The sequence below is a fragment of the Xenopus tropicalis genome, chromosome 1, assembly GCF_000004195.4.
Source record: "Xenopus tropicalis strain Nigerian chromosome 1, UCB_Xtro_10.0, whole genome shotgun sequence".
NCBI lineage: Eukaryota > Metazoa > Chordata > Amphibia > Anura > Pipidae > Xenopus > Xenopus tropicalis.
This window is the reverse complement of record NC_030677.2, coordinates 185,109,720-185,125,158: the sequence shown is the minus strand read 5'-3', so window position 1 is coordinate 185,125,158 and position 15,439 is coordinate 185,109,720. Positions and strand designations below refer to the sequence as shown.

At 46.1% G+C, this 15,439-nt stretch overlaps 1 protein-coding gene across 4 annotated transcripts in view; it reads right to left on the bottom strand.

The window, feature by feature from the left end:
- The window catches only part of pde8b (phosphodiesterase 8B), a 105,010-nt gene that overhangs the window by 26,960 nt on the left and 62,611 nt on the right, over positions 1–15,439 (bottom strand). For 2 of the 4 annotated variants that reach the window (XM_004910390.4, XM_002940874.5), the window contains exons 2-3: positions 14,659–14,718; positions 6,980–7,170 (exon numbers count right to left, since the gene is read on the bottom strand). In XM_004910390.4, the coding sequence (XP_004910447.1) occupies positions 6,980–7,170; positions 14,659–14,718 (251 nt within the window). The remainder of the gene's footprint in view (positions 1–6,979; positions 7,171–14,658; positions 14,719–15,439) is intronic. The other 2 variants (XM_012967377.3, XM_004910389.4) reach the window with 1 other exon arrangement.

Here is a 15,439-nt window from a genome sequence, read left to right as displayed (position 1 = left end):
AGAATCCCTACCCCTCCCCCACGGCCAGTAATGCGGGGAGTGTGAGAGAGGGAAAGGCCGCCATAAGAGAGAGCTGCCTCAACAGCATTATCATTCTGAGAGAGCCAGGTCTCTGTTATGGAAACAGGTGAAAAGACTTGGAGCAAAACAGATCGTGAATTAAAGTGGCTTTGTTAGTTACAGAGCGGGTATTGAGCAGAGCACAAGAGAAGGGGAGATAAGAAGAGGAGAGAGTGGGAATTTGAATAAGGTTAGACAGGTTAGCGGTTTGTGAGTGTTTTACGAGAAGAGAAGCATTGCACTTAATGAGCTGCTCTCTTTCCCATGGTCAGAGAGAGGGCAGAGATCTGGGCCAGTGGAAGTTGTATAAAGCCCTAGAGCTAAATTGGAATAATCTCTTAACGGCATCTTAGTCAGGACCAAGTCATGCCCATAGGAAAGAGAGCAGCCTAGGATCAAAAAGTACAGAGAATCAGGGCTTTTTACCTGTTTAAGGACTATAGGGGGCAGATTGTCCTTGCCTGTATTACACGTGCGCAGGTATCAGGTATCTTTGCTCCTAAAAGTGCACCACTTAGCCCCCCAGTGAATCTGCGCCAAAATAAATGCATTGTATAGCCCCCAGTGATCCAAAAAGTGCCAGGGCTGGAACTAGGAGTAGGCAAAAGAGATACATGTCTAGGCTGCCATGATGGGGGGCTCTAGGCACATCCCTCTCCTGGCTGCCTACCCCTATTTCAATTTTATCTAATTCTTGCTGCTAAATGAGTCATGAGTGGTAGACTTTGTGCTCAGTGTTGATGAGTGTGGGGGTATTAATGAGCCCCCTTGTCATCCCACACTCATCACTGCCCTCACAGTGCCCTCCATACTCATCCCAGAACAGCCAGGGTGCCCTCCATACTCATCCCAGAACAGCCAGGGTGCCCTCCATACTCATCCCAGAACAGCCAGGGTACCCTCCATATGCATCCCAGAACAGCCAGGGTGCCTCCATATGCATCCCAAACAGCCAGGGTGCCCTCTATATGCATCCCAGAACAGCCAGGGTGCCTCCATATGCATCCCAGAACAGCCAGGGTGCCTCCATATGCATCCCAGAACAGCCAGGGTGCCCTCTATATGCATCCCAGAACAACCAGGGTGCCCTCCATATGCATCCCAGAACAGCCAGGGTGCCCTCCATATGCATCCCAGAACAGCCAGGGTACCCTCCATATGCATCCCAGAACAGCCAGGGTGCCCTCCATATGCATCCCAGAACAGCCAGGCTGCCCTCCATATGCATCCCAGAACAGCCACGGTGCCCTCCATATGCGTCCCAGAACAGCTACGGTGCCCTCCATATGCATCCCAGAACAGCTACGGTGCCCTCCATATGCATCCCAGAACAGCCAGGCTGCCCTCCATATGCATCCCAGAACAGCTACGGTGCCCTCCATATGCATCCCAGAACAGCTACGGTGCCCTCCATATGCATCCCAGAACAGCCAGGGTGCCCTCCATATGCAATCCCAGAACAGCTACGGTGCCCTCCATATGCATCCCAGAACAGCTACGGTGCCCTCCATATGCATCCCAGAACAGCCAGGCTGCCCTCCATATGCATCACAGAACAGCTACGGTGCCCTCCATATGCATCCCAGAACAGCAAGGGTGCCCTCCATATGCAATCCCAGAACAGCCAGGGTGCCCTCCATATGAAATCCCAGAACAGCCAGGGTGCCCTCCATATGTATCCCAGAACAGCCAGGGTGCCCTCCATATGTATCCCAGAACAGCAAGGGTGCCCTCCATATGCAATCCCAGAACAGCCAGGGTGCCCTCCATATGAAATCCCAGAACAGCCAGGGTGCCCTCCATATGTATCCCAGAACAGCCACGGTGCCCTCCATATGCATCCCAGAACAGCCAGGGTGCCCTCCATATGCTTCCCAGAACAGCCAGGGTGCCCTCCATATGCATCCCAGAACAGCCAGGGTGCACTCCATATGTATCCCAGAACAGCCACGGTGCCCTCCATATGCATCCCAGAACAGCCACGGTGCCCTCCATATGCATCCCAGAACAGCCAGGGTGCCCTCCATATGCATCCCAGAACAGCCACGGTGCCCTCCATATGCATCCCAGAACAGCCAGGCTGCCCTCCATATGCATCCCAGAACAGCTACGGTGCCCTCAATATGCATCCCAGAACAGCCAGGGTGCCCTCCATATGCATCCCAGAACAGCCAGGCTGCCCTCCATATGCATCACAGAACAGCTACGGTGCCCTCCATATGCATCCCAGAACAGCAAGGGTGCCCTCCATATGCAATCCCAGAACAGCCAGGGTGCCCTCCATATGCAATCCCAGAACAGCCAGGGTGCCCTCCATATGCATCCCAGAACAGCCATGGTGCCCTCCATATGCATCCCAGAACAGCCACGGTGCCCTCCATATGCATCCCAGAACAGCCAGGGTGCCCTCCATATGCATCCCAGAACAGCCAGGGTGCCCTCCATATGCATCCCAGAACAGCCAGGGTGCCCTCCATATGCATCCCAGAACAGCCAGGGTGCCCTCCATATGCATCCCAGAACAGCGAGGGTGCCCTCCATATGCATCCCAGAACAGCCAGGGTGCCTCCATATGCATCCCAGAACAGCCAGGGTGCCCTCTATATGCATCCCAGAACAGCCAGGGTGCCTCCATATGCATCACAGAACAGCTACGGTGCCCTCTATATGCATCCCAGAACAACCAGGGTGCCCTCCATATGCATCCCAAAACAGCCAGAGTGCCCTCCATATGCATCCCAGAACAACCAGGGTGCCCTCCATATGCATCCCAGAACAGCCAGGGTACCCTCCATATGCATCCCAGAACAGCCAGGGTGCCCTCTATATGCATCTCAGAACAACCAGGGTGCCCTCCATATGCATCCCAGAACAGCCAGGGTGCCCTCCATATGCATCCCAGAACAGCCAGGGTGCCCTCCATATGCATCCCAGAACAGCCAGGCTGCCCTCCATATGCATCCCAGAACAGCCAGGGTGCCCTCTATATGCATCTCAGAACAGCCAGGGTGCCCTCCATATGCATCCCAGAACAGCCAGGGTGCCCTCCATATGCATCCCAGAACAGCTACGGTGCCCTCCATATGCATCCCAGAACAGCCAGGCTGCCCTCCATATGCATCTCAGAACAACCAGGGTGCCCTCCATATGCATCCCAGAACAGCCAGGGTGCCCCCATATGCAATCCCAGAACAGCTACGGTGCCCTCCATATGCATCCCAGAACAACCAGGGTGCCCTCCATATACATCCCAGAACAGCCAGGGTGCCCTCCATATGCATCCCAGAACAGCTACGGTGCCCTCCATAAGCATCCCAGAACAGCAAGGGTGCCCTCCATATGCAATCCCAGAACAGCCAGGGTGCCCTCCATATGCAATCCCAGAACAGCCAGGGTGCCCTCCATATGCATCCCAGAACAGCCATGGTGCCCTCCATATGCAATCCCAGAACAGCTACGGTGCCCTCCATATGCATCCCAGAACAGCCAGGGTGCCCTCCATATGCAATCCCAGAACAGCCACGGTGCCCTCCATATGCATCCCAGAACAGCCAGGGTGCCCTCCATATGCATCCCAGAACAGCCAGGGTGCCCTCCATATGCATCCCAGAACAGCCAGGGTGCCCTCCATATGTATCCCAGAACAGCCAGGGTGCCCTCCATATGCAATCCCAGAACAGCCAGGGTGCCCTCCATATGCATCCCAGAACAGCCAGGGTGCCCTCCATTTGTATCCCAGAACAGCTACGGTGCCCTCCATATGCATCACAGAACAGCTACGGTGCCCTCTATATGCATCCCAGAACAACCAGGGTGCCCTCCATATGCATCCCAAAACAGCTACGGTGCCCTCCATATGCATCCAAGAACAACCAGGGTGCCCTCCATATGCATCCCAGAACAGCCAGGGTACCCTCCATATGCATCCCAGAACAGCCAGGGTGCCCTCTATATGCATCTCAGAACAACCAGGGTGCCCTCCATATGCATCCCAGAACAGCCAGGGTGCCCTCCATATGCATCCCAGAACAGCCAGGGTGCCCTCTATATGCATCTCAGAACAGCCAGGGTGCCCTCCATATGCATCCCAGAACAGCCAGGGTGCCCTCCATATGCATCCCAGAACAGCCAGGGTGCCCTCCATATGCATCCCAGAACAGCCAGGCTGCCCTCCATATGCATCTCAGAACAACCAGGGTGCCCTCCATATGCATCCCAGAACAGCCAGGGTGCCCCCATATGCAATCCCAGAACAGCTACGGTGCCCTCCATATGCATCCCAGAACAGCCAGGGTGCCCTCCATATGCATCCCAGAACAGCCAGGGTGCCCTCCATATGCATCCCAGAACAGCTACGGTGCCCTCCATAAGCATCCCAGAACAGCAAGGGTGCCCTCCATATGCAATCCCAGAACAGCCAGGGTGCCCTCCATATGCAATCCCAGAACAGCCAGGGTGCCCTCCATATGCATCCCAGAACAGCCATGGTGCCCTCCATATGCAATCCCAGAACAGCTACGGTGCCCTCCATATGCATCCCAGAACAGCCAGGGTGCCCTCCATATGCAATCCCAGAACAGCCACGGTGCCCTCCATATGCATCCCAGAACAGCCAGGGTGCCCTCCATATGCATCCCAGAACAGCCAGGGTGCCCTCCATATGCATCCCAGAACAGCCAGGGTGCAATCCATATGTATCCCAGAACAGCCAGGGTGCCCTCCATATGCAATCCCAGAACAGCCAGGGTGCCCTCCATATGCATCCCAGAACAGCCAGGGTGCCCTCCATTTGTATCCCAGAACAGCTACGGTGCCCTCCATATGCATCCCAGAACAGCCAGGGTGCCCTCGATATGTATCCCAGAACAGCCAGGGTGCCCTCCATTTGTATCCCAGAACAGCTACGGTGCCCTCCATATGCATCCAAGAACAGCCAGGCTGCCCTCCATATGCATCACAGAACAGCAAGGGTGCCCTCCATATGCAATCCCAGAACAGCCAGGGTGCCCTCCATATGTATCCCAGAACAGCAAGGGTGCCCTCCATATGCAATCCCAGAACAGCCACGGTGCCCTCCATGTGCAATCCCAGAACAGCCAGGGTGCCCTCCATATGCATCCCAGAACAGCCAGGGTGCCCTCCATATGCATCCCAGAACAGCCAGGGTGCCCTCCATATGCATCCCAGAACAGCCAGGGTGCCCTCCATATGCATCCCAGAACAGCCACGGTGCCCTCCATATGCATCCCAGAACAGCCAGGGTGCCCTCCATATGCATCCCAGAACAGCCAGGGTGCCCTCCATATGTATCCCAGAACAGCCAGGGTGCCCTCCATATGTATCCCAGAACAGCCAGGGTGCCCTCCATATGCATCCCAGAACAGCCAGGCTGCCCTCCATATGTATCCCAGAACAGCCAGGGTGCCCTCCATATGCATCCCAGAACAGCCAGGGTGCCCTCCATATGTATCCCAGAACAGCCAGGGTGCCCTCCATATGCATCCCAGAACAGCCAGGGTGCCCTCCATATGTATCCCAGAACAGCCAGGGTGCCCTCCATATGTATCCCAGAACAGCCAGGGTGCCCTCCATATGCATCCCAGAACAGCGAGGGTGCCCTCCATATGCATCCCAGAACAGCCAGGGTGCCCTCCATATGTATCCCAGAACAGCCAGAGTGCCCTCCATATGCATCCCAGAACAGCGAGGGTGCCCTCCATATGCATCCCAGAACAGCCAGGGTGCCTTCCATATGCATCCCAGAACAGCCAGGGTGCCCTCCATATGCATCCCAGAACAGCCAGGGTGCCCTCCATATGCATCCCAGAACAGCCAGGGTGCCCTCCATATGCATCCCAGAACAGCCAGGGTGCCCTCCATATGCATCCCAGAACAGCCAGGGTGCCCTCCATATGCATCCCAGAACAGCCAGGGTGCCCTCCATATGCATCCCCGAACAGCCAGGGTGCCCTCCATATGCATCCCAGAACAGCCAGGGTGCCCTCCATATGCATCCCAGAACAGCCAGGGTGCCCTCCATATGTATCCCAGAACAGCCAGGGTGCCCTCCATATGCATCCCAGAACAGCTACGGAATGCATATGGAGGGCACCTCGGCTGTTACCTTGCTAGCTTCCCATTGTTCTGCTTATTGGCTCCTGGGGGAAAAGGGAGGGGGGTGATTTCACTCCAACTTGCAGCACAACAGTGAAGTGTGACTGAAGTTTATCAGAGCACAGGTCACATGGCTGTGCAGTGGCACCTTGGGAAATGAAGCAAATGGCTAGCCCGTGTGAAATTTCAAAATCAAATATAAAAAAATCTGTATGTGTTTTTGAAAAACGGATTTCACTTCCGGATTCTGCTGGGGAAGCTCTATTAACTGATGTGTCTTAACAAACAACATGTTTTCCCATAACAGTATTCCTTTAAAGGAGCAGTTCAATGTAAAAATGAAAATGGGCAAAATAGACAGATTGCGCAAAATAAAAAATGTTTTCAATATAGTTAGTTAGGCAAAAATGTAATCTATAAAGGCTGGAGTGGGCAAATGTCTAATATAATGGCCACAACTCCTGCTTTCAGCTCTCTAAGCTGTTAGCAGTTAGTAACCAATCAGTGACTTGAGGGGGGGCATATGGGCCAAACTGTTAGAGAGAAGTTAGAGAGCTGAAAGCAGGAAGTAGTGTTCTGGCTATTATGTTAGACATCTGGTCACTCCAGCCTTAATAGATTACATTTTTGCCTAACTATAACTGTATTAAAAATATTTTTTACTTTGTGCAGTCTATCCATTTTACCCAGTTTCATTTTTACACTGAACTGTTCTTTTAAGGTTCATAACACGCTGTTTTATTTCTGTGGCACAGACACATTTGCAGGACATAACATACCAGCCTTTTTCTATTAGCGTGGTTACCTGCACACAGCTTCTGCATCGAGGTATCTTGAATGCCTGTGATCTATGACAATGATTTCATGGTGCTTATCCAAAAAGCACTCAACTGCGGACTCTGGCGTCCGAGCAATATTACATCTGTATCCCGCTCGATCACAGGCCCACCAGAAGCCATCGCTCTGGCTATCTTCTTTTGCAAAGACTAGCAACACCTAAAAATACACAGAAACACATTGTTAGGGTGCAACACTCTTGTTTCTATCTCAGCAATGATACAGGCGCACATGCAAGAAAGGGCATAGTTCACAAACAGTTATTATTCTACGGACAGAATGACTTCTCTTTCTCAGTTTCCTTTGTGAAACAGTGTAGAGTATAGCGGGAGTCCCTAAACTTTTTTATCCCTGAGCCACATTCAAATGTAATAAAAGATGGAGAGCAACACAAGCAGGCAGATGGGCTGTGATTGGCTACTGGTAGTCTTTTGTGGACTGGCAGCCAACAGGAGGCTCTGTTTGACATTACACCTTTTTTATGCAACTTATGCTTGTAAAGAAATCTATTGTAGAGAGTGATATTGTGAGACAATTTAAAATTTGTGGTTTTGTATTTATTTAGCTTTTTGTTTAGCAGCTCTCCTGTTTGGAATGAGTATTGGGGGGTGCAATTAGCCTGGGTCTAAGCTAGGGTCTAATTTATCCTAGCAACCATGCAGTAGCTTTGAATGAGAGACTGGAATTTATATTTTATGGGCACTGAAAAGTAGCAACAGCAATAAAATTGTAGCCTCACAGAGCTATAGTTTTTTGGCTGCCGGGGTCAGTGGCCCCCATTTGAGAGAAAAAGAAAAGCAAACAATTCAAAAACTACAAAAAATGAAGACAAATTGAAAAGTTTTATAACATATTAAACGTTAACTCAAAGGTAAACCGCCCCTTTAAGATATTGTTCAAAGACGGAAAGATTGGGAGAAATAGTGACAGAAAGTGGATATTATGTACGGGAAAGTGACATAGTTATATTATAGACTGGATATGAGATTAAAAGATTGGGTGCAATTAAAGATCACCCCAAAGTACTAGGGTCTGGGGATGGGTGGGAGAGTTTAACGATTAACTGTAATAGATATTTGCGTGATGTTTTGTGTGGTGGGGGAGGAAAAGGGGACAATATTTGTCTTTGGCAAATCTAAATAGAATGACAAACAAGAAGACACGAGTGACAATCATAGTCAAATTTCAGGGCTGTGGAGTCGGTAGATAAATTCTCCGACTCCGACTCCTCAGTTTCTGATACTTCCGACTCCGACTCCTCTGTTTTTAATATGCTAATGTATTTTATACATCCAGGAAGGGGAAGGGGCACTTAAAACTGATAATAAACTGATAGACAATTTTATCTATACTCCTACTCCTAATGATTTCCCTTGAATCCCATAGTCATGTTTAAAGTTTAAGCCAACATTACAGCTGAATTACAGCAGTTTTGCAAATGTTTTAAAGCTTCAGTCTTAAACTATTGACTATCCATTCCCTTCACGTATACAAGTATTTCTAGTCCTGCAAATATTTTTTACTTAATTAGTTATCAGTGAGAGTTAGGCTAGGTTCCCAGTGGGCATTGGGTTCCCTGTAACAGAGGAACCCGATGCAGTGGAGCTGCCGCACCTTAACTGTGCGTTACGTCCCATTTAGTGAAGCATACAGTCAATGAAAAGCATGCTTCATGGTCACTCAACGTGTTCGTTTATGCACTGGGTGCATTGGGCTTTATTCTTATAGCAGAGAAGTAATTAATTATGACTGTTTGTGAATTGGGACATTTAAACTTTTTTTTTTTTTATTCCCATTTAAATTTAGTAGGAGTCGGTTCATTTTTTGCCGACTCCGACTCCAACTCCAGGTACCCAAAATTGCCTCCGACTCCCCGACTCCACAGCCCTGTCAAATTGTTTTCCCCACCAGAGGCGCAGGCTAATAGCACCCCCAATACACATTGGGCCAGAAAATCTTGATGGTTCTCCAAAGTCTGGCTTATAGTATATTATACCCAGAATGAACCTGCTATGTGGCATTCTCGGGGTTGCCATGAAATTGTAAAGTTGAATATAAATGGCACTAGGTGGCATCCAACCAACTCAAATCTCACTATATTTCCAATCCTAGTTTGTTTTTACAGGGCTGTGCAATTCATTAAGGGGATGTGCCAAACAAATAAGGTCATACCCAGAGGTCAGAACACCCTGTTCATGGGAATTCAGTCTTGAGGACTATTTATAATGCCTTTATGCTCACATAGCTTGGGACTAGGTGCTTGTTTTTCTCATTACTCCATAATACATGGTGGTTATATTTCTCTCCAGCCCTGCTTCTTAGTTTAGCAGCCTAAAACAGAATGGGTATAATTGGTACTTCACTGCACCTTGTTAAACGGTCTTTGTGCAGGAACCTTTAAACTAAACTAAACAAATGAGATTCTTCTCAGAAGAAATGTATTGATTGAGGTAATACAACTGACGATTTATGAAAGCTTGGTAAATTTTACAGAGTTGTTAAAGGACATGTAACCCCACACACACACAAAAGAAAATCTAATCAGTGAACAGTCTCTGAAATAATTAAATATCTGCCACTCCGGTTGTTCAAAAGTTAATAGTAAGGCTGCAGCCTAAATCACTTGGGATTCATTTTCCTTCTTCAACCCACTCCGCCCCCCTCCACTAGGAAATTGCCTTGGCTCTTGGTTTACTGAGCATGCTCAGTTCTTCTCAACTCAGATTACCAAACACACCCTCCAGTCTAGCAGCCAATGCAGAGGTGGCTCTGCTGGTTCCATGAAAGCTCAGCCCTGTGCACTCTGCTGGAGAAACATGCTTTTTTTCTCTTAACCTCCTCCCCTGAGCTCAGCTTAAACATTACAGTGCTCAACCCAAGCAGGACTTTTTATAAAACTAAGTTCTGCCTTTGTAAGCTTGCATTCTTCATTGCATGAACAAACATCTCACATGTGCTGTTTGCAGATGTAAATGTCACTGAAGATGTGTGAGAGGGAAAATGGTTGCCAGGTGAAAGCTGCTATTTGTTTTAGGAAAATGTGATGGTGCTGGCAAATGGAGGTGTTATATGCAGTCTTGTTTATAGGAAATGGGACACTAAAAAAACCGACCACACACAGTTATCATGAGCCAACAGAGATCATTTAGACCCCCAGGCGATTCCCTCGTTCTTTATTCGATATATCTGTCCCTTCAACTATACTAGCTGCCCTTGAAGTCAGTGCAGACTTAAAGGAGACATATCCTATGAAAATTATGAATGTACCAGTGAATTATACTCCTCTAGATATAGAAGAATTGTGCTTAAAAAAGTTGTGTTTCGAACTGATTTATTGAGAAATTTAACCAAAACCCCACTAGCCCCGCCCATCTGTTCCACTTCCTGCTGGCTGAATTCTCTGGATGAGCCGGGGAGCCGGCGGCCCTCCGTACCCTGCACTGTAGGATAGGAACCAATCAGCAGCTAGGCTGACCTGATAGGGAACTGAAGCCTGTCTGTGCTTGTGTGAATGCAGGGCTGTGATTGGCTCTCCCCCTCCTACTGTGCTTCTGACAGGGACCGTTAGGACACGCCCACTCTTCATTTCAAACTCGGACAGAGAAGTGATAGGATCTATAGGGAGCGCCAATAAAGGGGCCATTTTTACAGATAGGATTCATTTTTAGCACAAAGTGAAACCAGCACTGTATATTATTCATAATTGCCTACAAAATTACCTTTTTTCCATTTATCCAATATGTCTCCTTTAATTTAAAAATTGCATTTGTTCCCCAAGCCTAGTTTATGTCTGGCTACGTATGACTACGTCTCAATACCAGAACATTTTCTCATCAATCTGGAGTTTTATTGCTGACGAATTAAAAAAAACACAAACACATCTGGACACTGTTTCTTGGCTCATCGACTTTCTCTAATTCACCTGGGGCAAGGATCTGGCCTTAGCTGCTTATTCCCAGGAGTAGGTAATCCTCCCTCATAGAAAAGCCAAATGTTTTCCCCAGAAAGAGAAAACTATACTTGGAAAAGAACATTCATTAATTTAGGCAAAATGGAAAAATACACAGTACCTTACTTGGCCCATATGCCCACACAGAGAAATACATTTGTATGGATATTAGCTTACTAAGCACAGAGTCCACATGTATTTTCCTGACATAGTGACATCTCTGTGACATAAAATGAATTAAAGGGGAACTAAATCTGAAAAATACTATCATTTTCACTATAATAAATTCATTGCATTACATAAGATTAATTCTTACAGTGAATGTATTGTTAAATCATTCTACATTAAATATAAATTCAAACCCTTCAGGCCATTTTGCAAGATAGTTGTGGAAGAGGGATGTCGTATTTATAACCAGCTTGTTGTATATGATTAACTGGATTGGAATTGGTTTAAAGGAGACATATCCTATAAAAATTAACAATGTACCAGGGAATAATACTCCTCTAGATATAGAAGGATTGTGCTAAAAAAGTTGTGTTTCGGACTGATTTATTGAGAAATCTGCCCAAAACCCCTCTAGCCCCGCCCATCTGTTTCACTTCCTGCTGGCTGAATTCTCTGGATGAGCTGGGGAGCCGGCGGCCCTCCGTACACTGCACTGTAGGATAGGAACCAATCAGCAGCTAGGCTGACCTGATAGGGAACTGAAGCCTGTCTGTGCTTGTGTGACTGCAGGGCTGTGATTGGCTCTCCCCCTCCTACTGAGCTTCTGGCAGGGACCATTAGGACACACCCACTCTTTATTTCAAACATGGTCAGAAAAGTGATAGGATCTATAGGGAGCTCCAATAAAGGGGCCATTGTTACAGAGAGGATTAATATTTAGCCCAAAGGGAAACCAGCACCGTATATTATAATTGCCTACAAAATTAGAGGTTGATTCCATTTATCCAATATGTCTCCTTTAAGGAGAATAAAACCACAAATACCTATTAAAAGGGTAGTTTGCCTTTACATTTAACCACTGCCTGGTTGCTAAATTGGAGCCTAACAAACAGCTAGTAAAATTCCAGGACAGCCGCTGAACGAAAAGCTAAATCATCAAAAAATGCAAATACTAAAAAAAAAGAAGATAAAATGCAAATTATAAGGGGAACAACCCCATTAAGTTGAAATTTGGTACATATTGGTATAGGGCACTAATAAATAATGTAAATAATAAAATGTAATTATGATTAAATATAGCTTATAAAATGTGACAAAAGCTTGTAACAATAGTATTTATTTAATTCATTTAACTGGATTGTTTCTAAAAATAAAAACCTGGCTAGTTGAAGTGTAATTTAAAATCTGATTGTAGAAAAAAAAGCAATAGATGCAATAAAGATTACAGGTAGGAGACCTGTTTTCCAGAATGCTCAGGACCTGGGGCTTTCTGGATAAAGGGTATTTTTGTAGTTTGAATCTCCATACATTAAGGGGCACATTTACTAAGCCACGAAAGGGCCGAATGCGTCCGATTGCGGTTTTTTCGTAATGATCGGTATTTTGCGATTTTTTCGGAAAAATTACGCGACTTTTTCATTACTAATACGATTTGTGCGAAAAAACGCGAGTTTTTCGTAGCCATTCCGAAAGTTGCGCAAAATCTGGCGATTTTTCGTAGCGTTAAAACTTGCGCAAAAAGTTGCGCTTTTTTCGTAGCATTAAAACTTGCGCGAAATGTCGCACCTTTTAAGTTTTAACACTACGAAAAAATCGGGCGATTTTGCGCAACTTTCGGAATGGCTACGAAAAACTGTGTGCCCCTAAGTCTACTAAAAAATAATTTAAACATAAATTAAACCCAATAGCATCGTTCTACCTCCAATAAGGATTAATTATATCTTAGTCGGGATCAAGTACAAGGTACTGTTTTTTATTACAGTAAAAAAAGTAATTACAGGTATTGGATCCATTATCCGGAAACCCATTATACAGAAAGCTCCAAATTACAGAAAGCCCGTCTACAATAGACATTTTAATCAAATAATTCAGATTTTTAAAATTGATTTCCTTTTTCTCTGTAATAATAAAACAGTGCCTGTACTTGATCCCAACTAAGATATAATTACCCCTTATTGGGGGCAGAACAGCCCTATTGGGTTTATTTCATGGTTAAATGATTCCCTTTTCTCTGTAATAATAAAACAGTACCTGTACTTGATCCCAACTAAGATATAATTAATCCTTATTGGATGCAAAACAATCCTATTGGGTTTAATTAATGTTTTGTTTTTTTAGTAGACTTAAGGTATGAAGATCCAAATTACGGAAAGACCCCTTATCCGGAATACCCTTGGTCCCAAGCATTCTGGATAACGGGTCCTATACCTGCATTTAAAAAAATAATAATTGAATGATTAGATTAAAATGGAGTCTGTGGGAGATGGCCTTCCCGTAATTCTGAGCTTTCAAGATAACAGATGTCATACCTCTAATATATGTCTATTGTGAGAGAAATGCTGGATTAGAGGTGGAAGGTGTATATATTTCTCCCAGATTTCTCTCTTATATATACTAAGCTCCAGGGAAAGTATGTCAGCAGTGAAAGAGTGTTCTTTCACTGCATTTGGCTTTTGGAAAAGCCGGTAAAAAGGGCCCTGGAGTGAATGGAAGTGAGCGGGTGGGACTTCCATTCAACAGGCTATCCAGGTTTTGGTGAAGCCTGGCTAATTAGTGGCCTCGTTAGGCTTCAGGGGAAACCCCTTTAAACATGGTGTCTGCAGAGTGACTCACTCTCTCCCTTCCTGGGGAACTGCCTGCTGCAGTAAGGAGAGAGCCGGACACAATGAGTAACCAAACTACTTTTGTTTTTGTAGAGTTGGATGCTAGATCCTCTCTATTGCATAGAGAGGGAGCTGCCGTATGTTTAGTTAGAGCCGGACAGGCTAGGATTTACTTTTATGTTTTGTTTTCTGATATACTCCTGTGTGCCGGTTATATGTGAATAAAGCTGATTGAGGTCAGCTTAAACCTAAATGCTGGGTGTGAACTGTTGTTTTCTGAGACCAATCTGATCCCTGCAATCTACCTAAACCCCCAGAGACTGCACTGTTTGGACGAGTTGCCTTACACTATATTATAAATTACATATTATATAATTTATATTTATTTTATATTTACTTATATCAACTGATATTACTATACAACTGACCTACAATTTTTATTTTTTACTATTGCTCTGGCTACTGCTGGCATTAGTGACCCTCATTTAAAATCTAAATAGACACAGAAGAACACAAATAATTCCAAAACTATAAGAAATGAGGCCAACTGAAAAGTTGCTAATGATAGGCCATTCTATAACATCTTGAAAGGTATCTTAAAGGAAAAACTACCCCTTTAATAAGAAAAGGCTTGACTATTCTAAGGTTGCTGGACCACTCAGCTGGTACAATACACTCAGTATTTATTATAAGGTAATGGGATGTGGTTGTGACTCCTTACACTGACTTATCTGTTGATTCTGCATGTGTGCAATCAGAGAGTCACTTTAACCCAATGGGCTGCAAGACAGCCTTCTGCAACTGCCTCCTAAGGGGCCCACAGATGACAGTGGATGGGCAGTAAGGCACAATAGCCCCCTGGCTATCTCTAGCAAAGGTCAGCAGCTCTGCTACAGTTATTAGTTTCACTCTTCCATACTGCGTTACCTGGATTGGATCCTGGGTCAGTCTCATAGGTCCAAGCCACAGTTCTGTAGATGATACCTGCTGAAAGGAAAGAAGAATTAACATTTATTGTAATCATGCAGTTTTACTGCCAAGCTACCTGTTGTGAGCAACCTTTGCTATGTTTGGTAAACTCACTTGCCAAAAATAATAATAATAACTTTAAATATGCTTTCAGTATATTACAGATGTTCTGATTCTAAACTACCTTTGTGGTTTTCAGATTATTAGCTTCCCTATATTGTCTCTTTCCCCCCACAGGGAGATTAGTCGCCTGCGGTTACTCTTGGCTATCGTGGGCAACTAATCTCCCCCAAATGGCAATACAGTGAATCGCCAATGGAAAGGCATACTGTGTCACTTCGTTTTTCAAAGTTGCACAAAATTTCCTGCAGGAGGAAGTGGCGCATATGCCTTTGCACCGCCGATTATCTTTGTTGCCAGTGGGATAGCATTTTGGGGGCATCCTTATGGTTTTTTTTTATGTATTCCACCGAGTTAGTAGTATTCCCTATGGCGCCAGTACCAGCTGAACCACAGTGAAGTGTCTCATATGCGTTCACCGCAGTCCTGACGCTACTAGCCTATAACGAAAGAATTGGCTCTATAAACACTAAGGGGCCGATTCATTAAAGGTCGAAAAAACGAGTGCTATTTATAAGAAGCAATGTTCTTGGCGTTATTTATCTGGCTATGAGTGATTTTAAGCGATATTTTAACGCATACACGATAATTTCCACCACGTGTGATATTTTTCACTGCA